The following is a 23,798-nucleotide window of genomic DNA, read 5'->3' as shown; positions in this document are numbered from 1 at the left end:
TTACCAGGAATCCGTATTCTCCGACTAGATGCCCTACTCCCAATTCCCAGGTAAGGGAGCAGGATTTGGACGCAATGAGGAAAGTGGAAAGGCTGTAGCTTCAAAAGGTTCCAGATTCCATCCCTAACACCTGCAGGTAAGGCTAGGAGACACACCTGTACTGAAACCAAGGAGAGTCAGTGCAGGCCACACTGAGGTAGATGGGCCCCTGGGAGTAGCCAGGATTTATTAGGGGAGGTGCAGAACCAAGTTATCTGCCACACAATTGGTCAGTTAAGTATTTCTATTTATTTACTTGACTGGGGGAGCAGCTGTCCCCACCGCACCCCCCTGGCTATGCCCATGGATGAGCCATTGGTCTGACATGGTTTACTATGTCCCTGTGAAATATGATGAAGTGGTTAGGCAGCAGAGCTGGCCTGCAGGTGAGACGGGGTGAAGCAGCTGCTTCAGGCGGCCGAAATGCAAGAGGCAGCATCCTGTCTTCCCCACCACTTCAGACATCACCAGAGCAGCTGTACTTTGGTGCTAGTGTCCCCCCACCTTGCAGTGGAGGGCAGCCAACACTGAAGCTCTCCAGAACAACTCCCTCTTGGCCAGTTTGAGCAAGAAGAGGGGGTGTTCCAGACAACCTTGCAGAGTTTTGCCCTCTCCCTAGTGTTGAGGTTTGCAAGGGCCTTTCCTTTCTGGTCCACATGTGTCTAGCCTTCTGTCTTTCTCTCCCCCCCTCCCCACCTCTCATTCCCCCTATAACTGTATCTAGATTTTCTCTTACTCTTCTTCCCATTTCTTACCATGTACGTACTCAATTGCCTCTTCTCACTTTCAATCAATACTCATCTATCTAAATACATGCTAATAAAATAATAATCTGATTTAAATGCTTTGGAAGAAGGAAAATGGGTATACATGTTTTAGAATAAACTGTAATAATAAATAATATTTTGTAATTCCCATAAATGTGGGAGGTGTTTTCATTTTCCCCTACTCTCTAAATAATCGGGAGTGTCTGTAAAGGCAATGGCAGGCATGAAACTATTAAAATTGTAAATCTACACCAGGGAAAGCAGTGTACAATAAATTGTTATTCATGCTATGCATCAAAAATACATCTAGAGAAAGGATCAATGTATCTCATTAATTCAAAGCCAAGGAACAACCATTTGAAAGTATTATGTCTTCATAGCTATTAAAATATTTATAGCAATTGCTCATTTTTCTTCTAACGTTTCTGAGCATCTTGCTGTTCATCTCGTATTTTCATCTTTTGGTAGAAGACATTATTTCACATCATATATAATAGTGAATGTATAAGAGAGAATCTTCTACTTCCTCATGGAAGTGGTTGCGGATAAATTTACTCTTGTCTCTTGACAAATTTACAAATGTCTCTTGACAAACCCAAAGCTGACAAACCCAGCTGCTGCAGTATGTTGGAAAGGGCCACAGGGAGGTGGCAAAACATATGCAGAAGTTCCCAGCTTCAATCCCTAAAAGTTCTAGGTAGTAGGGTTGGAAATGTCACGTACCTGAAATCCTGGAGAGCTGCTGCCAGTCAGTGTAGACAATACTGAACTAGATGGACCAATGGTCTGACTTGGAATAAGGCAGCTTCCTATGTTCCTGTGCATTAGGAACTACAGAAGAATCGTCTGTCCACACAGTTCATGTAGGGAAGATGCTTTTGCATACGGGGGCCAAACATTTATTTTGTTGACCACCCAACTGCCCAGCCAACAAAGTCCTCACACTAAGTTCAAATGAAAACACCAAGTTTAATCAATAGCTAGTCTTCAGATTTAAATGCTCTACCACAACCATGATGGCTATTATCTTAAAATTTCAAAGTGATGTTCTAAATAATCTGGCTTATTTTGTGCGGGCAATAGCATAGGTGCAGAACAGACCTGCCTTATATAAAGGTCTGAAATATAAAGTTGCTGCGAAACTACTTCTGAAACTTTCCACATATTATATCAAGTACATGATGTAAAACTATTCTGGACTGTTAAGAAAATAAGGTATTCTTACTGAACATTATATCCCAACATCTGTAAAATATGTATTTTTACAACCTTGGTCAAACAAGTTCAGTACAGAAAAGTCAAACACAGGAACATTTTATTTAAAGCTGATAACATATATAAAATTACCTTTGCCTATTTCTGACTTCCCCTGAGTATGAACAAAAAAATGGAACAAAATCTGTAATACTACAAACCAAAGATTGTCCCATCTGTCAAGGAATCTGAAGACAGTCACAGAAGACTCTGAGATGTGGCAAATGTTTCCCACCAGAGGTACCATCCTCAACACTTCAACTCTCCCGTAAAATAACTCCTCTATCTCCTTCCTCTGGCACAAGTGGGACTGTGCTGAGTGCAAATCTGGATCTCACCATGTATATTACATGGATCTCACCATGTAAATCTGGATCTGGATCTCACCATGTATATTATACTCCTGGAAGTGATTCCATTTGGATTACTCCTAGTCCAGTATATTGGGTTTGATTTGAATTAATAAGTCTAGAAAATTCAATTCCTAAGAAGAAGCAAGAGTGTGGACAAAATAAGACAATCCAGATCTGGCACAGCAGTGTTTTCAAAAATATGGCTTGAAGGTACAGGCTGGAATGTAAAAAGAGTGTTGTATCCTACTAAGTTATAGTCATAGTAGATGCATTGAAATTAATGAACCTAACATAGCCATGTACACTAATTTCAATGGGTGGACTCTTAGTGGGAATAACACTGGATACAACCAATCTCTCAGTGGGATTAACACTGGATACAACCAATAATCATGAATGAACTAAACAATTTTAATTGCATATAAGAGCCAGGTGCCAAGCAGATCCAGAATGGTGCACTTTTTTCATTTCCAAAGAGCCTTGGCTCAAAATGTTTACAGGGGCAGACCTTCACCAAACAGTCTCCAACTTTCTGACAGGGTTAAAGAAATTATGGCATTTCTCATTATAGACTCTTCAGTATTGCTCCATAAAAACTAGTCATTCTTTTTGGTGTATCAGACATGTAAGTAGAAAAGCCTTTACACCTTTTCCTCCTTAAAAGAAAAGTAACTACAGGATGAACTGAGCAGTAACATACGCAATAGATCATCCAGCCCCATAACATTAATAAGATCAAGTCATTTCACACATACTTAATGTTTATGCGATTGTTTCTCTTTTCATCACTATAAAGTTTATAGTATAAAATATTGCGGAGTTGTCTTCCTCCTTGATCTTTTATATAAAATGGTAAAAATAAAATCTGGCATCTTTATAAAAAAATAAATGTAAACCAGGTTCTAATGAACAAGCAGCAAACTAGTTTGGCACGACAAAGAGGGCTTGGGACTTCAGTTTCTCAAGCAGTAGCCCCATGCCCCATGCCAACCACCAAGTTTTGGAACTGAGGACCATTTCATAAACAATTAAAATCGCATGGGAAGAAGGCATGCTGTTCAAAGTAAAACATTCCACTAGACTCCCAAATCTTCTAGGTGCACTCAAAAGAGCTCATCATATCCCTTTCCATTTGGGCTTAGTTAGTTAAGTGCACCTTCTGTCCCTTGAAAAGTATGCCCATCTCCACCAAATTTTTCCATTAGTAGGCACTGAAACCACCACCACCAGCTGTATCAGAAATCTCACTTGCTGCGTCAGTATAACTATCCATATTAGGTCACTGATTTCCTGCATAAAGATAGGTGAGCAGGACTCTCTTCTGGCATACAAGCAGAAGTGTTTTGCTGTTTCATTCAACACTCTAATGTATAAAGCGTTACTTATGGACAACAGGCATTCAAGCCATCTTACTATCACCATTTAACCAAAGTGGCCACACCTGATGACATAACCATGGAACTGGGGTAGTTAACCTTGATATGGTAACATTCAGTATTTATAATGTACCATATGATAATGACATTAGCGGTGCTTGGATCTGGATTCAAACCTTGGGGAAAATCACAATCTGATATTTCTGTCAAATGGAAATAACAAACAAAGCTGTTGTAGGGATGAGGAGTTATAATTTAAACCATGTCTCCCTGCATCACATGTTTTATATGAACATTCACAAATCTGCTATATGATCTGATGGCTTGCTTTTGTATCTTCTTTATAGACATGGAAGCTGATGGTATTTCTCTCTCTCTAAGAGTTTGTGGTAGCATGGTAGTAATTGCCCACAGAGCAATGTTGCTATTTCAGTTCACAGGTTCAGCAGGTTTTTGCAGTGCTTAAAAACCTGCAAAACCTATTTGACTAGAGGCAATAGTGGGTTAACAGAAATGAATGTATATACCATGGGGAACGTTGCATTTATCATACTACTACCATTCTTAGAAAACTGCTCTCTCTCCACAGCTAGGGTACCTGCTGCTCCACTTTCAATTAAAATACCTGAATATTATTTCCCTGCTACATATGTTGCAGCAATTAAAGTGAGTGGCACATACTTTGTACTCAAAGTAATTACATTAGTGCCTTTTGTTTTCATGTATAGCCTCTCTGCAATATCCTGAGAGAAATCTCAAGTCATCACTTCATGAATGTATCCAAGAAAGAAATTATTGTTAGCCTTCTGTCAGGTTTTACAGGCTGTGCAGTTTCCTGTTTCATGTGTCATCTTCTGAAAGGCACTGCACAATGAGACCAAATTTATGCATTGTAATTACCAAGTAACAAGTGAGTCAAGATTACTTTTTAGAGATGGTCTGCATGTTGCTGTTCTCTAAGATAAAACTGCTTGCATAATTCATGATGACAAGGAGGCCTCAATAAACATGAAGAGCTCTGTGCAAATGTCATTTTTGAGACCACAATATCCAAGGCACCACAATTACAACAAAGCTTTATCCCATAATAATTTATATCTGCGCCCCCATCCCCCGCAACTTAGTAAGATGAGCAGAAGGAGTAAACAGAAACTAATCATAACGCACGATCAGTCAAGATGGGCAGCCTGCTAGCTTAGACACGGTGAAAGGAGCTGAGCTAGTTTTTTCTCTTCCTTTCCGCTGGAAAAAAAATCGCTTTTATTTTAAAGTTGCCTTAATGAGAATCTTCCATTTGTTTTTTTTATGAAACTGCCACAGTTCATTCCAGGTGCAATGAAGGCAAAATGCATCATGCTGAAACACAGTCACATTTTACAATATTGGTTAATGTTGTCTTGAACTGTGCTGAATCTGGTTTACAGGTTGCATTTTGGGTGCCTCTGGAATGGACACATGATAGAAGTTTGGTAAGCGGATATCACATCGGAATCCTTTCCCCAGGTTCACTCTGTCATTCAGAGCATAGAGCTTATCGGCAATGTCATTCCCAATTAGAATCGAAAATATCCGTGAGATGAATCGGTGTTTAGCAAAGAGTAAATACATTTTTTTCCTCCTCCAGGCCACATATCGACAGTCTGTTTCTGCTGTGAGAGTTACCTGAAAGAAACATTGGGAGAGGGAGAGGGAAGGGGAGAGAGAGAGAGAGAACACAGAAAGTTAAAATTATATCCGTGCACTGATGTCTTTATAACTGAGATCCACCTTCCTTTGGTGAAGGAAAGTGGACCATTATGTGTTTCCTCATTCTGATGCAACGAAGAGATGTGTTCCCAGATCAGTTATTCGATCAGGAATTGAATGCACATCCAAATATGTGTCTGAGCATGGATACTATATATGGGGGCAGCAAGTGGGGACATCTTTTGAGAGACCAACTGAGGGTATACACTCTCCACCCTACTCTGTAACTTTTTATACTCCGGGGAGGATCCATTATTACAGTTTAAAACAGAGGTTTTCAACCTTTTGAGTCCACTGCTCCCTTGACCAACTAAATTCTTTCTGTGGCACCCCTGTGGGGCTCAGGAACCCAATTAAGTCACCCCTTGCTTGCAGAGCTAGCCGCCTCTCACCCTTTTACGAACCCCCTCCCTTGTGGAGTGTTCCCTCAGCCTCCTCTCCCTCTCCTTGGGAGTCCTCTAGGCAGCTGCCACCGCTGATCTCTGAGCTGTCCCCCTTGTCCCAAAGAGAGGTGCCTCCTCCCACTGCCCCACAGGGGCCTGGAAAGTACCTCCTGGCTAGCCCCAGAGGCACCATTCACCTGGGGAGCTTGTAGCCAGGGCTGCTGCAACAAACAGCTGTGCAAGTCTCTGGGAGGCAGAGATGCAAGAGGGGCATCAGAGGAGGGAGGGAAAGAAAGAGGGGCAGTGTTGCCCGCAGCACCCCTGACCATCATCCAAGGCACCACAGGGTGCCACGGCACACTGGTTGAAAACCATTGGTTGAAAGAATGCTGTGCATGTGCAGACAGGAGGAGGAGCATGTGTTCTGTACAAATGGCAAATCAATAGATCTGTTTCCATTTATATCAGCTTAAGAAATGGGCTTATACAGTGGAATGAGGAGCAAGAGGAAAGCTTTCAAAATGTTCTCTCTGGATCTGGAAATCTTTTTACTTCCATCATCATTTTTTTTAAAGGCCTCACTATGTTAGTAACAGAATGCTTGGCTCTTTGAATTTGTAGCACCTGTGTAGAGCGAGCCTCAGTATCAGGGAAACCTCACTGGCTGGCATTGCAAGCTATCCCAGATACGAGTATTTACAGAAATTCTCATGTTGAGTGTTTCTGCCTGTAAGCACCTGTGATTTCACTGCTGCTGGATGGAAGAAGGAAATAAAAAAGATCTAAATCCATAGCATCCTCAAATGTTTACTCCAGTTTGAATGCTCTACATCATTAGAAAGGACCTTTTCCCCCAAGCAAGCTTTAATTTTGGCTGAGCAGTTGCTGGAGTCTCTGCATCTTGGATTCTGCGAAAGAGAGGATGTTAGATTATCCATCATATCTGCAAAATCCCCCTACCTGAAAAATGCCTTCTTCTGTGGGTCTTAGTGAATCCCATTCAGGCGAATCCAGAAACTGGAGTGGGAAAATATAATGCAGAAATTCCCCATCCACTGTCACTCTGATCCTAACAAAACAGAGCAGTGTGTTAATATTGTTAGCACAGAGAAAAGGAATTAGATTAGTTCTTTTAAAAAAGCAACGGCTGGGTTTGGATAAAATTTAGTTTCCACAGATTTCATAACAATCAAAAGAGCTTCATTTTCATTTTGGGTGCATACTAGACATACTGCAGGATATCAAAGAGAGCAGATATTAAACGTTATCTCACACAGTTCAAAGTTTTCCATTTTTATGCCAAATTATGTTGGGAAGTTGCATAATAAATTTCATACATAAAATGTTCATCTTTCAAATGTTATAAGCAGCAAGTGACAATACATTAATAATACCATTTGCACATGCAAGGAACAAAAAATAATTCCAATTCATGTCTTCTTAAAGAGTTCCTGAATCTCCTTTGCACTGAGTTTTTCAGAACACAAAAATGTATAAAGCAGAGTCATCCATCCCAAAAGATAAGCCTGACTCATAAGCTACAGTGCCAGAGGGATAAGGGAGCTGCATTGTGGAATAATGTGTCTTCAGGACTAACCCAGCCTTTTTATCATTTTATCATTTATCATTTTATAACTGAGATCCTCCTTCCTTTGGTGAAGTTTTCCAAAACTGCACAAAAGTGAACCATTATGTGTTTTCGCACTCTGATCCAACTAAGAGATGTGTTCACAGATCAGTTACTGGATCAGGAACCGAATGCACATCCAAATATGTATCTGAGCATGGATAGTGACTATATATGGAGGCAGCAAGGAGGGGACATATATTTCATGCATTGGGTGTTAACTGATGGATGTTGTTACCATCAAGATGTGGTGGCACCATGCTTGCTTAGAAAACCTTTTTAAAAAGGATTATTCAACATTATGGAAGGTAGGTCAATCCATTGCTATTGGCCAACATATAAATGAAATCAGTATTCAGAGTCAGAATGCCTATGAGCAAACAGGAGAGGACTCTCCTTCAAGCACTGCTTATGAATTTCCAAAGGTACTTGGCTGACCACTGCTGGAAACAAAATGGTGGCCTTGATTGGCATTTGCCAGTTTCAGAAGGGCTACCACGTACAGGCAGCAGATCCCTGCTGACACACAGGGACCAGAAAATGTGCCATATTTTCTATCTACAATGTGACAGATGGAGCTTCCCCTAGATTGGTGGCACATTAGGCACAACTCACACACCAATTTAAGGATTAATTATTTTTTTTAAAGATGTCTCAATTCCCAGATCTTCAAAGAGATGAAACTGGTCACATAGGCAGCAGTGCTCTCCTCCATTACCTTGCACACTCATAAAGCAGAATGGTTTTAGATAATACATAGTGGTGAACAAGGTTACTGAATTTAGTGTTCAGAAATATCCAAGTTAATTTTTAGACTTTACATTACACAGCAGAAAGCATGGCTGAGGGCAAGGAGGGAGGCAGAGCAATGTAAAAAGGGAATCTGCTATGAAGAGGGGAAAGAGAAACACACTGCCTGGTAATCCTATTTTCTAAAACTCAATTCACACTTCCAAGCAGTCATTTCTCTTTACATTTTTTATTTATATAGGTGCTTTTTATAGAAAAAAGAAAGAAAGAAAGAATAATTATGAAAGCTATTCTTCCAGGGAAGCTAAGTCTTAGCAGAAGCTGCAGAGTTAATGTTTTTTGGCACTTGCATGGATTTGTAGACTACAAGTGATAATTAAAACACACCCTTCTTCCCCTCCTTAAGCTGTGGCATCTTTGGTAGTAGAAATGTTTTTGCACTCAAGTTAAAGTGTCAGAAATGCTGAGCCTACTGCATTCAGTTTAAACAGGAACAAAAGAAAAACAAAATACAGCATTCTTGATTATTGTTCTGTTTCTAAATTTACAAGCAGGGTGTAAGAATGATACAAACCTTCCTGACAGAAGCAAGGAGAGCTTATCAATTGGTGTTTTGCCTTGCACGGCATAACAGTGCTCCTTCTCCAGTGTAACTACTTCTTCATCACAGCACAGGATGATCTTTCTAAAAATTGTCATTGAAATCCCCAGGGGCCGGAACATAGCAAGGTAAAGCTCCTGGAATTCTTTGTCAAAGGCAACACTCCGGACTTGGTAGGCCACATAAATGAACTGTACAAAGCATATCACAAACAGTATAAAATTCCAAGAGAAAATGTCAGCTGCACAGACATCCAGCCATGACCAGACAGACGAGCAGAGAAAACCTAGTCCAAGCAAGAAGAAGACGTAGAGCAGGCCGAAAATGCCACTTCCACCCATGTAGCCAACAACGAACAAGATACTGGCCAAATGATAGATTGATCCTTCTGCTTCCGACTTCCAGTTGACACAGATTGGGTGTGCATATATCAAACTGTCCCAAAAACTTGAGTTGTCTTCCATGGCTGGAACATCCAATTGATCAGTATTGATTGTCATCGTCTGTCTCTGCGATTTCAAAAACTCTGTTAAAAAAATAAGGTTCTGACAGAATAACAGCCCATCATTTCTCCAACTTTGCCTTCGTTAGCTGGTCCATGCATTTTATAGCTTAAAGAGATGCAAAGTTACTCAGCTAGGGAAACAGTCTTCTTAGACATCCATACTGTTCCAAGTTGTGTCCTGAGACTTCCATGTGTGCTTGGTTCATGATGTTACTGATCTGTCCAAGAGAAAGAATAAAGAGGAAGGGAAAGTATAAACATAGAAAGGAGCATTTATACAACTGTTTTGATATTAAGCCACAAAAAAGTTTGCTTAGCTCAAACTATGTATTTCCAAGGCTTGGTACAGACCTTTATTCGATACAATATTATTATTCATTTGTATAGTATTTTCACTGTTGAATCCTGTGCATGATTACTCAGAGAAGAAAGGATCAGCAAGTTCAATGAGGCTTGTTCCCAAGTAACAGAAGAATCCAAAGTATAGGAAGCTGACTGAAGGTGGCAAACATGGTTCTCCCCCTTCTTAGTTAATCCTTACAATTACCCTGTGGGGTAGGGTTAAGCTGGGAAGCAGTGACTGGCCCAAGGTCACCCAGCAATCTTCATGGATGGGTAGAGATCTGAACCCTGGTCATCCAGGTCCTGGTATGACATTCTAACACTGCTCCACTCTGGTTCTCTCTTATCTGACAACATAAGTAGCAGTATTTTATTTATTTATTTATTTATTAAAGCAAGCTAAAAACTGCCAAAGTGGGCAACATTTACAGTTCATCCTTAAGTTAATGGTAACAACAATAACTTGGTCCCAGTGTTGTACACAACCTTCAATACTATTCTTTAATTGTTCTTATTTGTCCCAGCCTGAGGTGGTTAAAAGGTAAAGGTAAAGGGACCCCTGACCATTAGGTTCAGTCGTGACCGACTCTGGGGTTGCGGTGCTCATCTCGCTTTATTGGCCGAGGGAGCCGGCATACAGCTTCCGGGTCATGTGGCCAGCATGACTAAGCCACTTCTGGCAAACCAGAGCGGCACACGGAAATGCCGTTTACCTTCCCGCCGGAGTGGTACCTATTTATCTACTTGCACTTTGATGTGCTTTCGAATTGCTAGGTGGGCAGGAGCATGGACCGAGCAACGGGAGCTCACCCCGTCACGGGGTTTCGAACCGCTGACCTTCTGATCGGCAAGTCCTAAGCTCTGTGCTTTAACCCACAGTGCCACCCGCGATGAGGTGGTTAAGTAAATATTAAAAAGAAGCACAATGGCTTGAATCCAGACTTTATCTTGCTTGGACCAAGGGGCTCTTTCTGCCCATGGAAGTGAATAAGCAAATAAGAGTAGATGTGACTTTTGCAGATATCCACCTCCCCCTGCTGCCCCCAGTTACCTTTTTTGTTTTTTAAGGAGGGGGAGAATTGCAAAAGTTGCCTTCCCTCTGCCCTACCCTGCTCTATCAGCAGAAGCAAAGACTGGATCCAACCCAATAAATAATGGCAGTTCTAATCTACAGGGCATGTGAAAAAAAGTGAGTGGAGTTTTCCAAAGGGATCCCCTCCCCAAAAGTCTGAAGGCATGCAAAGCACATTGGGTGAAACCCAGGGGGGTTAGACCTGATGGCCCTTGTGGTCCCTTCCAACTCTACAATTCTATGCTTCTATGAAAACAAGTCAGCTGTTGAAGTCGAGCAGGTTTCTGGCCCTATTGTCTGCCAGGATGGTAGTTGAAAACAATATCTAAGCCACTCTGCCTGCTTTGGAAGAACATCAGGATGGTATAGTAAATGAATTAAATTTTAATATAAACAGTGTTGTAAATTTACATGCACCTCAACAGTCTTCTTATACTTTTAAAATACAGTTTTCAGGAGCAGCTGCTGAATGTCTGAGGTTTTTCTTCTTGTTCTGTTGAAAGTGTAAAGCCCCACTGGCTTTGACTTAGTTCTAAGAGTAAAATTCACCTGTGCAAAATGACATCAAGCTGCAGGCACAGCAGGAAAGCAAAAATTACAATTTGCCTTTGAAATAATTACCATCAAAACCCCCGAAAATAGAGCAGTTTTAAATGTCAGTGCTTTCTGTGTTAAAGAAACCAATCATCCAATCATTATCTTCCATGGGGAATCAATGGAGCTTATTTTTCCTCAGCCACTCAATCACTTTGCTCTCTGAATGCTGAGAGGATTCAGCACTTCAGAAGTGCCATTGCTGTGGTGAATGCAAACAGAAGCTCAAGCAGGGCATGGAAAATTATCAATATCACATTTCTCAGGTGATATGTTTTAATTCTTTTATGGGCTTCTCAAGAGACCATTCATAGCACGATCTGAACAAGCTGTTGCTAGGCTTATGTTCACACAAGCAGAGTCTCTGTGTAACAAAGAGCTCAGTTCTGCTTCAGCTTGTGTTGCAAATAGTTTGGATGTAGAGCAGAAGAATAAAGGCATGGAGGCATCTTGATAATGTGGAGTAAAATATAAACTGCTTCAAAAGACAATGCACAAAATAATTATGGAAAGGGAAACACCACAGGAAGTATACAACAACTCAAGAGATAAAGAATTGTTCGGACCAGTCAATATATGTTACAAAGGATACCTAAAGTGTACCTAGCCATCCTTTAGAAGAGGGGTGGATAACCTGAGATACTCCAGATGTTGACCATGCTGGCTTTAAATCATGGAGCCTCAGTTTAATGAAAATAGAATCCCCCCCCCATCACCACCACCATTTCGTGCATTTCGAGAGGGATGACCTAAACCTGTCCTTACTGCATCAGCAAATAGCCCTTTTGACCACCAAGGTATTTTAAGCAACTGGACCAAACCTTAGAGGAGCTTTTAAGAGCATTATAAATGGTTAATGCCTCCAGAACAGTCTGTTTTAATTGCATCCTTCATCATACTTTACAGGCTCCTTATTACAGTTTTTGCAGATTCAGTGTATTCATCTCAGAGGTCCAATCACAAAACAGCCAAGTACTAATCAAAGAATGATAGTTAAGGTGGGAACCTAAACCACTAGCAGAATTCAAAGTGGAAAAACACTGCACAAGTGTTGCCTGATGCTCTTAATCCAATGCACGTTACACAAAAGGTTAGAATGGTTAAAACTTAGCCGCATTTTGAAGGCCAAACTAGACCAGGAGCAGGGAACATTTTTTTAGGAATGTAAGTGCCTGCAGCATCTTGTTCTCACTATGGTAGCCCTCAAACAGGACTTGAGCACAATAACACTCTCCCCTCCTGTGGTTTCCAGCAACAGGTATTATGAAGCAAAATTTTCAGCCTGAGTATCACATTCATTTCTGGGCCACATTCCAATGGTGAGGGGCCAGAAGCAAAAGTAGGTAGAGTCTAGCTTCCATTCATTACACCTGCTTAGATGCTTTCTTCTATGTGATTTATCCATTATTTTGTTTATTACGTTTATATCCTCCCTTTCTTCTGAGGAGCTGAAGGCAGTGCAAATTATTCTCACTCTGCGCCTTCATTTTAATGTCACAATGATCCTGTCATGTTGGCTAGACTGAGAGACAGCGAGTGGCTGAGTCATAGCCACAGACCAGGACCCTTCAGAGGTGGAAACCTCTGGTAACCGCAGCTCTGAGAAGGAGATGGATCCACACCATGGGCTTTCCCATGTGCATCCGCAGGCACAACTTCATGCCCTTGGATCCTGATGAGCCACATCTGCCATCAGACTCTGATAGCTAGTCCACAGACTCCTCAGGGGATCAAGAGAGCCCTGAGGAGAGATCCCCCACAACCAGGTACCTCAGGACCGCAAAGGAACCTATGTCTGCAGAATACACCAGCCATTTAACTCACCAGGGTGTAGCACTCAGAACTGGGGTCTGCTACCTGATATTACTATAAAACTCAACTAGCTGCTCCAGAACAAGTTCAATGCTTTGCCTCAGCTACAGGAGCATTATTTGTGGTCCTGAACCGCATCTTCTTTCTTCCTCCAAGAGACAGACTTTGCCATCCTGCCTGCCTGGGCAACCAGGAACTACTGGCCTTCCCTTTTTGGGGGGGCATCACTCCTCCCTAGTGGTGGGCATCACTGCAGATCATAACACTGATGAGCTTCATAGCTCATATAAATTACCTTACCATAGTTTTTCTCTGTACTGTATTTTTTGTTTTTATATATTTATATTCATTTTTCTGAGAAGCAGCTGTATGAAACATGTTTTCATCCCCAGGAATGCATATTCTGATTAGCAAAACCTTGAATGCTCTTGCATTATTTTGAGGAAATACCCAGGATTCTCAAGTTACTCATGAAATCCAGGAACAGACACATTAAAACAGGACACAGTAAGCAGTTTCCCAGAGTACAAAATAATCTAGCAGTTAATCAACAGAAGTCCATAATATGGAGAGAGAATGCCAAATTATTCAGAGCTTGTGAGAAATATTGATTTAGTGGTCTTGTCTGTGTTGACTATTTGTTATTTTGAGGCATGTGCCAACTGCATAATTGACATAATGTACACAAAGGGGAGCCCAGTTCTTGGGAGTTGAATTTGCAAGTTAAGAATTTATTATTGCTTCATTCAGAACAAAAAATCTAAACACAACTCCTGGCAGCATAAGTAGAGTATGCTCTGGGAAATCAAATGTGGCACAGTACAGAAATCAACGTACTGCTGATGGTAAACAGGACTGACCTCGTCCAGAGAAACTGAGTTGCACTCAGACCAGGTTGAAATTCACAAGACATGCTAGTTCCAACTGACTTTAGTTCCAATGGTTGTAAAAAGATTGAAGAAAGATTAACTTCTCTGGATGGGGCTTGTATGCTTTGAAGAGTTTTTTAATCAATAGACAGCATAGGGGGGAAAAGACAGAGAAACGTTCTGCTGAATTGCTTGCACTATCACTTGTAGAAGCAAATCCCAATTCAGTAATTTGCTGCAATCTAATTTAAATGGTTTACATCTAACAGTAGAGTTTAACAATTTACAGCTGTACAGCTGTCTTCTCCAGTACTGAATTAGAATCACTTTTGTCCAACAAGAGATAACATAAACGTTTCAGCCATTTCTTCCTAGAATCTTTATCCAATTATTACAATTTTCTGGCACAACAACACATTAATTGTACCAGGAGTATTTTTATAAACACAGACACACCCAGTTTGTCCACGAATTGTTTGCTTGCTACAGGGAGAGATAGGGAATTGCAGAAAATTGCCTCCCTGTTACCATTTCCGTTGCTGGACTCCTTCCATCAGTGGACAGACACCATTGGATACCACCATTAGGTTCATATAGTCATATTATGGCAGTGAATTATGAGAAAGTGCACTTACACATTACCTTTTTCCATTATGTGTTTTCTAATTCAATTGTACACACATTATTTCATTTATCATAGAATAAATAGCATTAACAGAATACAGACCTGCTTCTTATTCACAACCTCTGTTTCCTATTCCCAATCTTATATTTTTTCTACCACTTCTTGTTTCTGTACTTTGTCCTATTACATGATTTGAACTTTCCTTGGAAACTTGGTTTATTTAAAAAACAACAGCAAACCATTTCTATTATGGCAAGGTATTTTCTACACCTTTATCTAAAGGTAAAGGGACCCCTGACCATTAGGTCCAGTCGTGACGTGACTCTGGGGTTGCGGCGCTCATCTCGCTTTAATGGCTGAGGGAGCCGGCGTACAGCTTCCGGGTCATGTGGCCAGCATGACTGAGCCGCTTCTGGAAAACCAGAGCAGCACATGGAAACACCGTTTACCTTCCCTCCGGAGCGGTACCTATTTATCTACTTGCACTTTGACATGCTTTTGAACTGCTAGGTTGGCAGGAGCAGGGACCGAGCAACGGGAGCTCACCCCATCGCAGGGATTCGAACCGCCGACCTTCTGATCAGCAAGCCCTAAGCTCTGTGGTTTAATCCACAGCGCCACCTGCATCCCACACGTTTATCTAGCCCTTTATAAAATTTAATCCCTTTGGGGATAAGTAATCATGTTTATTTAACTGGCTGAAATGGCATAGGTGCAAATATATATTTAATTACATTTTAAAGAAAACCAACCCCCAACTTGCCAGGAACTACTCTATGTCTCAAATGTAATGTTTAAAAGCCGCTTGTCAGCTAATGAACTGTGATTGAACCCTGTAAATTCAATATAGTATAACTTTGCTGGTATGTTGCATAACCACATGGTGTTCCTCCAGGCAATTTGCTTACCAACAAATTAAGTTCAGGAAGCTTTTCTGTTTCTAAACTAGAGACGAGGAGCTTTTCTTATTCTAATTTGTGGGTGATGGGTTTACTTTGTAGAGTATGAGTTTGTTGGCTATTACCCAATGTTTTACAGTTCAATCCTACACATGCCTATTCAGATATAAGATACATTGAGTTCAATGGCAGTTGCTCTTTGGTAAGTTTGTATAGTGCTGTAGCCTTAATCAAAACAGGGGAAAGTAGAAGTTAAATAACAGAAAAGTGTTCTGTGTTCTGTCAAATACATGCTAGTTATAACTAATAGGTTTAATATTCATGTGAATTGCACAGAAAAAGCTGGTAGTTTTTAAAGAGATTTAAAAAATACTGTGAAACAGGAGGTAGGAACCCCAGAAATAGTCCACTTTTGAAAACTGATCAGGACGTCTTCAGAATCATTTGGTAGAATGTGTCATAGAATCATAGAGTTGGAATAGACCACAAGGGCCACCGAGTCCAACCCCCTGCCAAGCAGGAAACACCATCAGAGCACTCCTGACATACTGTACTCTTGTCAGATACTCTTACGATCATCCTCTAGATCAGTGTTTCCCAACCGGTGTTCCGCGGCACACTAGTGTGCCGCCGAACGTTGCCTTGTGTTCCGTGGGAGGGAGACGGGCGAGTTGGGCGGCGAGAGGCGGGGCGGCGGCGGCGAGCACACGCGGGGCGGCGAGCGAGCGAGCTCCCACATCCCATCGCCGCTCGCTTCGGCCGGCCTACTGGAGGAAGGCGCGAAAACCCGGCGGGCTTTTGGGTGGGCACCAAGCAAGAAAGGCGGGAGGGCTCTGGTCCCTCCCCTCCCGACGGGGCTCCCGCACGCACCTTTCTGCGCCGCCGCGTCCCGCCTGAGCAGCAACAGGAGGAGGAGGAGGGAGGCCAGCGCCGGCCGGGTCCCCCGGGGGAGCGGGCGCTCCGGGCTGCTCACCATACCCCGCGTCTCGGGCGCAGCAGCCGGCAGTCCGAATGCATCCCGAGCCGCGCTGCTCTCGCCTTGCCTCCTCCTTCGCGCCTCCTTCCGGCTCGCGCGCCGTCCCCGCGCGGATCCGTCCAGCCTCCGGCCGCCGCCGCCGCCCCTCCTCTTCCTCTCCTTCCCCCACCCACCAACCCGCACGGCGCGCTCCCACCGCCCCCGATGGGCGCAACCAGTTCCGGGTCCGCTGCAGCCGCCCCTTCCCCGCCTCCGGCAGCCGAAAGTCCCCCCGCTCCCTGCCCACCTCCCGGAGTTGAGGCGCCCTCTTTCGTTGCTTCGCGGGGAGCAGGCGGGAAGGGGGGAAACGCGCGCGCGCAAACACAAACAGAGCAACAAAGAGTCCTCGGGGTACTCGGAGGCCAAGGGGCGCGTTGTGGCCAAAGGCCTTCGTGGACTCTGCCCAGGAGCCCCCTCGGTTGGGCGGGTGGTGTTAGAGCGAAGCTTGTGGGAATGGCTGAAATGCAAGGCGTGGGGGAAGGGGGGGCCAGGTCGTTCCCCACCGGGGAGGGGAGAACGTCCTCCAAGTTAGTGGTAATTGACTCCAAGGTGATGGAAGGGCGCCCTTCACACGCGCTCAAAAACAGTTTCTGCACAGGCGAGGTTCCCTGAGCGTGGAAATGGGCTTTGGGGCTGTCGGCATCCTTCAGGGGTCGAGATGCCAGCTGGCTAGCCCCCAGCTGTATCATGCCCTTCCTTTTTGCCGATCCAAAGTGCTGGCAGGGTGGCCAACACTTAACGTGTGAACCCGAGTCCGACACGGGCCCCGACCCGCTTTTACATCACTCCTCTTGTTGTGCATTGCAAGGAAAAGCCCGATGAAAATGCGCCTAATACCAAGTACTTTTGCGGGGAGTGGGGGGTGTCCTGATCTTTGCAGCAACAAAACATGCACACATCCCTCTACAGGCCGCTTTGTGGAAGATTCACTTCTTCGGCTGCTTGTCAAAATAATGTAACCTGACTGCTAACGCAACTGTTACTTTTCGTGGCCATATACCTACACGGTTAAGGTCTTTGGGAGAGCACACTGTAAATAGAAACTTACACTTTCGTGCGTCCCTCCCGGCGCGACGCTGCGCGCTGACATCACGGGGCTGTAATGGTGGTGTGCCGCGAGATTTTTTTCATCAAACAAGTGTGCCTTTGCCCAAAAAAGGTTGGGAAACACTGCTCTAGATTTGCAAAATGATGTTTCCTCAAGTCTTCTGTACAGCTGTTAGTTTAAAGGGCTTACTTAATGACATTTGTGTTTGGTGGCTATCAGTGACTGCTCAAGGTTGAATGCAGCGAAGTCCTATTCAGAGTACACCCACTGAAGTGAAGAAATGAACAAAAGTTAGTCATGTCTATTAACTTCATTGGTTTCCTCATTGGGAGAGATAATGTTGAATACCTTCCAGTAAGTTTTGTTGCTGACTAGAAAGAGTAGGTTGTTGGTTTTGTGAACTGATGGTGCTTTGGCATGCAGAGAAGGGGACCAAGATGATTAAGGGTCTGCAAACCAAGCCTTGAGAGAGCTGGTATGTTTAGCGTGGTAAAGAGGAAACTCAGAGGAGATATGATAGCCATCTTCAAATATCTGAAGGGCTGTCACAAGGAGGATGGAGCAAGCTTGGTTTTTTTCCTGCTTCAAAGGCTAAGACCTGAACCAATGGATTCAAGTTACAAGAAAGGAGATTCCAACTAAATATAATGAAGAAAATTCTGACAGTAAGAACTGTTTAGAAGTGGAATGGACTCCCACAAGAGGATTCTCCTTTCTTGGAGGTTTTTAATGTTTTTAGCAGCGGTTGAATGGCCATCTGTCATGGATGCTTTTGTTGAGATTCCTGCATTGCAGGGGGCTGGACTAGATGACCCTTGGGTTCCCTTCCAACTCTACAATTCTATGATTCTATGGTTTGCACATGAGCACCACCTGACTGGCTGCCTGTCTGCTCTCTCTACTCCCACGCTTAACTTGTAGATTTGCCAAAAAGCAAGTATTTCCAAAAAGTGTCCATTAGTCTCCCAGAGCCCTGTTCTTAAAGCCTTCATGCTTCCAAACAAAGTAACTTAAGCAACTGCCACACAGCCTTGGATCTAACAAAGTGAAATGTCTCAGAAGCTTACAGTTGTGACCTCGGAAGATCCATAAAGGTGGTGGTGATGAATCACCCAGTTTGCGTTGAAAATATTGCATTCATTCTAAAGCAAGTACTTTTGAGTTATTGAAGAATAGTGGGGTGTTGTTTTTTGAAAGAAAAGTATGTGATGCAAAGTCACTTGAGATTTTCCTTTTATCAGTTTTGTAAAGGCATTCTTATATTATTTTTAAATAAATATCATCAATGGATGTGATGGGACTTGCCTTCTCCCCCTTCCTTCGCAGTCCTCATGCCTCAATCTGCTTCAGAGGGTTCCCCCACCTCAGGAACAGGTTTCAGAGGTACATGGGGGCCACAGGGTGGAGGAGAGGAAGGGAAGGTCCTTTTGCAAGCAGAACACTATAACTAGATTTCACCATGTGAGATAAAGGCTTTTTAAAGAAGCAAACGAACACTGTAATAATATAAGACAGTCATAATGTTTTTTGTTTGCAGCCTGAATGTTCTTTGTTTGCAGTTTTGCTATGCTGCATTAAACCTGACCAAAAATAAAAAACCTAATCAGAAAAAATTGAAACACAAACATCCAATTTAATCTGTGAACATGTGATAGCAAGAGGAACTGTATGATTTTTCTTCTGAGGTTTTAACAATTATATGAGAGTAAGTTCCACTCAGTGGGGTTTACTTCTGGATAAACATGTGAAATTTGGTGCAGAAACTCAACATGGTTCTAAGAAGTATTATAACTTGCATCACGGGTCAGCAAACTTTTCCAGCAGGGGGCCATTCCACAGTCCCTCAGACCTTGTGAGGGGCTGGACTATATTTTGAAGGGGAAAAAATGAATGAATTCCTATACCCCACAAATAACCCAGAGATGCATTTTAAATAAAAGCACACATTCTACTCATGTAAAAACACGTTAATTCCTGGACCGTCCATGGGCCAGATTTATAAGGTAATTGGGCCAGATCCAACCCCTGGGCCTTAGTTTGCCCATGACTTAGATCTTGGCTTAAGGGACGGCTTGCAATGCACATATATGTACCACAGGAAATGTAGCTATTTGCATATCCTATTTCCTACAACTGAAAGGATACAATGTAATGTGGAGTGATGAGTTCAAATCTTGGCTGCTCCAGCTTCCCAAGAAGGAGCAAGTGAAATGCAGAGCCAAACGGCAAGTACTTGCCCTGCCCTGTGCTCTCTCAGCTCGATGTGCTAGTGACACCCATTCATAAAGCTTTTTTTTCTGAAAAGAATCCAGCTGGACTGCAGATGTTATATGCACCATTGTCACATCATAAAGCAATAACCCAAACTTTATGAATTTTTTTTGCTATTGCAGATAACCTCTGCAAGGAGTTGGCTTCCCCTCTGCTATTAAACCAAATAAATCATACACCTCTCCTGGAATTCATATGCAAGTCAACTGCCATCCCATCAACATTATCGCAAGAATGCTGGCACCCCAGGTTTCTCTAGTGACAGACATCTTTACAGCATTACCAAGTGGATCTGAATTCAGTATTATAAAGGCTCCCTTGTTGAATGTGTGCTTTGTTTTGTTTTCTAACCTACGAGCAAGCAAACTGTGGCAAGTGAAAAAATAAACAAGTTAAAAGCACTGGTGCATCAAATGTATCATTTTCCTGCCAAGTTTTACAATGTTACATATCTTCAGAGCTGTTCATACATTTTGGAGAAAAACAAATACTTGTTTTATCCCTCTATGCAGGTTGGTACACAAATTAAATTTATTATTATTATGTGCTAGCATCCTACCTAAGGGCTTTCCATGTTCACTGACACTTAAGAACCTTTTGCATTGCCAACACCCATTCATGATGCAAATAATGCCTCTGGTCTTATGTAAGAGCACATTTCTCTCATTAGACCACAACCAGACTCCGCATACCCTGGAAAATGGGCAAGTGCTTCCAGTGTCCCTGCAACATTTAATGCTGTTCTGTCTCTTGTTAAAACCTGTACCCACTTGCTGAAGGAAGTGGTGAATCTGTGGTTAACTCCCATCAGCCCCAACCAGCATGGCCAATGATGGGAGTTGAAGCCCAACAAAATTCTGAATGGTCAGATTATCTATTCCCACTGTAAATACGCCATGTACAAAATTGAACCGGATCTACATAGAGTTGAATTGAAAATCCCAAGTCCTTTCTTATATCAATGGGGCAAATAATTATAGCCACTGTTGTGTAGTGGTGAAGACCACCAGGAGACTAGGGTTCAGATCTCTACTCAGCCATGAAGCTCACTGGGTGATCTTGGGTCAGTCACTAACTTACCTCACAGGGTTGCTGTGGGGATTAAGGAGGGGGTGAACCATGTATTCTATCTTGTGCTCCTCTGAGAAAAGGGTGGGATATGAATGCAGTAACTAAGTAAGTATTTCTACCTCATGGTTGGCTTCCAACCTACAAAATGAAAACATGGCTATGCTTCTTATTATTTATTTGCTGCATTTATATTCTGACTTTCTTCCATCACAGAGCTCAAGCAAGTGTGTGCATAAGTTTCCCAGGTGATCTCACACTGAGGAACTCTGCTGCAGGCAGCTGATTGTATGTCATATGCCTTCAGACCATGCCCTTCCTTCTAAGTCCCTATTGGACTCTGTGGGACTTATGGTACTTCAGAGTGGCATAAGATTGGGCTGCAAGCATGAGTGTAGCCAAGGAGGGGAACAGGGGACAGCTGCCATCCAAATCAAGTAAATAAATAAAAATACTTAACTAATTGACCAATCACGTTGCAGATGGCTCAGTTCTGACCCGCCTAACATAAATCCTGGCGAGGCACATGGATGCAAGTGAGTCTTATCTAGGCCATGGCTCAACAAAAACACAACACAATCTGTTTGTTTTAATGTGAGCCTCCTTGGCTTTGTCAAAGGTCAAGAAAAGAATAAAATCCACAAAAAGTCTTGTAGCACTTAAAAAAACTAACAAATGTATTACTGCACTAGACCTTTGTTGAATCTAGTCCACTGAAGCTTATGTTAGTTTTGAAAAGTGCTGCAAGGCTGCAACAAATTAACACAGCAAGCCCTCTCTAAACTGAGGCAAGAAAACGTCTTAGTGAATAAAAGTGTGTACAAAAAGGCTGAAGTTTCGATCTTGGACTAGGTACACATAAATTTTAGTGTTATGATTTGGGAATGCCCAAAGACTATTTTTGGTATGCGCTAATTTGTAATTGTCAGATTAGTGTGACAGAACCATTGTTCTAGACTTGGAAGGGATCTCCGAGATCATCTAGTCCAGGGTTTCCCAAACTTGGGTTGCCAGCAGTTTTTGGACCACGGTTCCCACCATCCCTGACCCATTGGTGCTGCTAGCTAGGGAGCATGGGAGTTGTAGTCCAAAAACTGCTGGAGACCCAAGTTTGGAAAACCCTGATAATCCAACTCCCCATTTCAGCCTTGTTGAGCAGGCACAAATTATCATTTCAAGGAAGGCCTGTGGTCCAGCACTCCTCATTTTAGAAATTAAACCCTGCAATAGTGACTTTAAGATGCCGGGTCAACTCAGAAGTGGCACCCATGAATCTTAATTGTTCCCCCTTCAAAATACAGTGGTACCTCGGGTTACATACGCTTCAGGTTACACACTCTGCTAACCCAGAAATAGTGCTTCAGGTTAAGAACTTTGCTTCAGGATGAGAACAGAAATCGGGCTCCGGGGGCGCGGCAGCAGCAGGAGGCCCCATTAGCTAAAGTGGTGCTTCAGGTTAAGAAGAGTTTCAGGTTAAGAACGGACCTCCGGAACGAATTAAGTACTTAACCTGAGATACCACTGTATTGTTAAATAGCATGACATACAAAGTAACGCCTGCTCCGTGCTATCCCCTGCCCCAAGCTGGGCAAAATCGTCCCTCCGTGCTTACACTTCCTTTCCCTTCGCTCCAGGACTGCCTCGCTCTGTTATCTCCCCGCGGCAGACGGAAGGGGCCGATCGCAAAAGGCCGAGCGGGCAGCTGTGCCGGCGTCCTCAAAGTGCGCCCGCCCGCAGCCTCCCGGAGTTCAAGGGGAGCCGGCGCCTGAGGCGCTCAAGGCGGCGACCGCAAACCCTCCCAGGGGGCTCGGTCCCAGAGCAGCGCGCGAACTCGGGCGAGCCAAGTTCAGAGGGTGGGGTAGAGCTCTGGGCTGGCAGGCGAGACCCATCCGCCGAGGGGACCGGAGAAGCAGCGCGCGAGGCTCCTCGCCTCTCCCGAGAAGCGCCCTCGGCAGCCAATGAACCCCGAAGACACACACAGAGAGAGAGCCGCCTCGCCTTTCCTTCCCTCGTCTGGAAAATCCCTCCGCGTGTCCTTTCCCCCCTCTCTCGTCCCCTTACCTTGCCACCAAGTTTGCCCGCCAACGCCGGCGACGCGCCTCCGTCCCTTCCTCAGCCCCGTCCCGCCGCGCGCCTGGCAGCGCTGCCGCCGCCGCCGCTGAGAGAGGCAAGCCGAGGCTTTGACTAAAATAGGCAGCGAGGGGACCGCCGCGAGAAGGGCTGCGGGCGGCGGCGCCTGAGGAGAAGAGCGACCCCCAGCGCGCAGGCTTCCTGACACAACTTCAGCTGCTGCCGCCGCCGCCGCCGGACGACTTCTTGGGCGGCCCCTGCCCGGGCATGTGGCGGCTCCTTCTGCCGCCACTGGGACGGCGCCGTCGGTGCACGCGGAGCGGGGATTGGCTAGAAGGCCCAGCAGCTGCCTATGGAGGACTGCCTCCCCCGCGGAGCCCACGGGTGTGGACTCACTGGGGGGGGGGCTGCCTGACGCGGGAAGCCTGTTGTGGGGTTGATGGCAAGTGGGAAAGGACACGGGAGTACCCAGGACCATGTGCAGAATGCATTTCCCCCTCTGTAATACCCTTTTTTGCCCGCCACACACACATGCAGCTGGAATACAGGAATTCCACAATATTTTATTTATTAAGGATTAATAATAATAATTAATAATAATAATAAAATTATTATTTATACAGAATGGTTTCCCCAGCCACACTGGGCGGCTTCCAACAAATATTAAAATGCAATAGTCTATTAAACATTAAAAGCTTCCCTAAACAGGGCT

The 23,798-nt window shown here is 43.7% G+C and overlaps 1 protein-coding gene across 2 annotated transcripts; it reads right to left on the bottom strand.

Moving 5' to 3' along the window:
• Nucleotides 1–1,755: 1,755 nt before the first annotated feature.
• Nucleotides 1,756–23,388, bottom strand: POPDC3 (popeye domain cAMP effector 3). Of its 2 annotated transcripts, none has more exons than XM_082216685.1 (4): nucleotides 23,078–23,388; nucleotides 8,870–9,619; nucleotides 6,879–6,987; nucleotides 1,756–5,451 (listed from the first exon to the last, which is right to left on the bottom strand). In XM_082216685.1, exons 2-4 carry the CDS (start codon nucleotides 9,394–9,396, stop codon nucleotides 5,176–5,178), a joined length of 912 nt encoding a protein of 303 aa, XP_082072811.1. In that variant the 5' UTR covers nucleotides 9,397–9,619; nucleotides 23,078–23,388; the 3' UTR covers nucleotides 1,756–5,175. The 2 variants fall into 2 exon arrangements, with proteins under 2 accessions (XP_082072811.1, XP_082072812.1); XM_082216686.1 differs by lacking the exon at nucleotides 23,078–23,388 and adding an exon at nucleotides 22,629–22,684.
• Between the last annotated feature and the right edge of the window lie 410 nt (nucleotides 23,389–23,798).

This window comes from Podarcis vaucheri (genome assembly GCF_965113315.1).
Source record: "Podarcis vaucheri genome assembly, chromosome: 3".
In the NCBI taxonomy this organism is placed as follows: Eukaryota; Metazoa; Chordata; class Lepidosauria; order Squamata; family Lacertidae; genus Podarcis; species Podarcis vaucheri.
The sequence above is the reverse complement of the archived record's forward strand: the minus strand, read 5'-3'. Positions and strand labels throughout refer to the sequence as shown.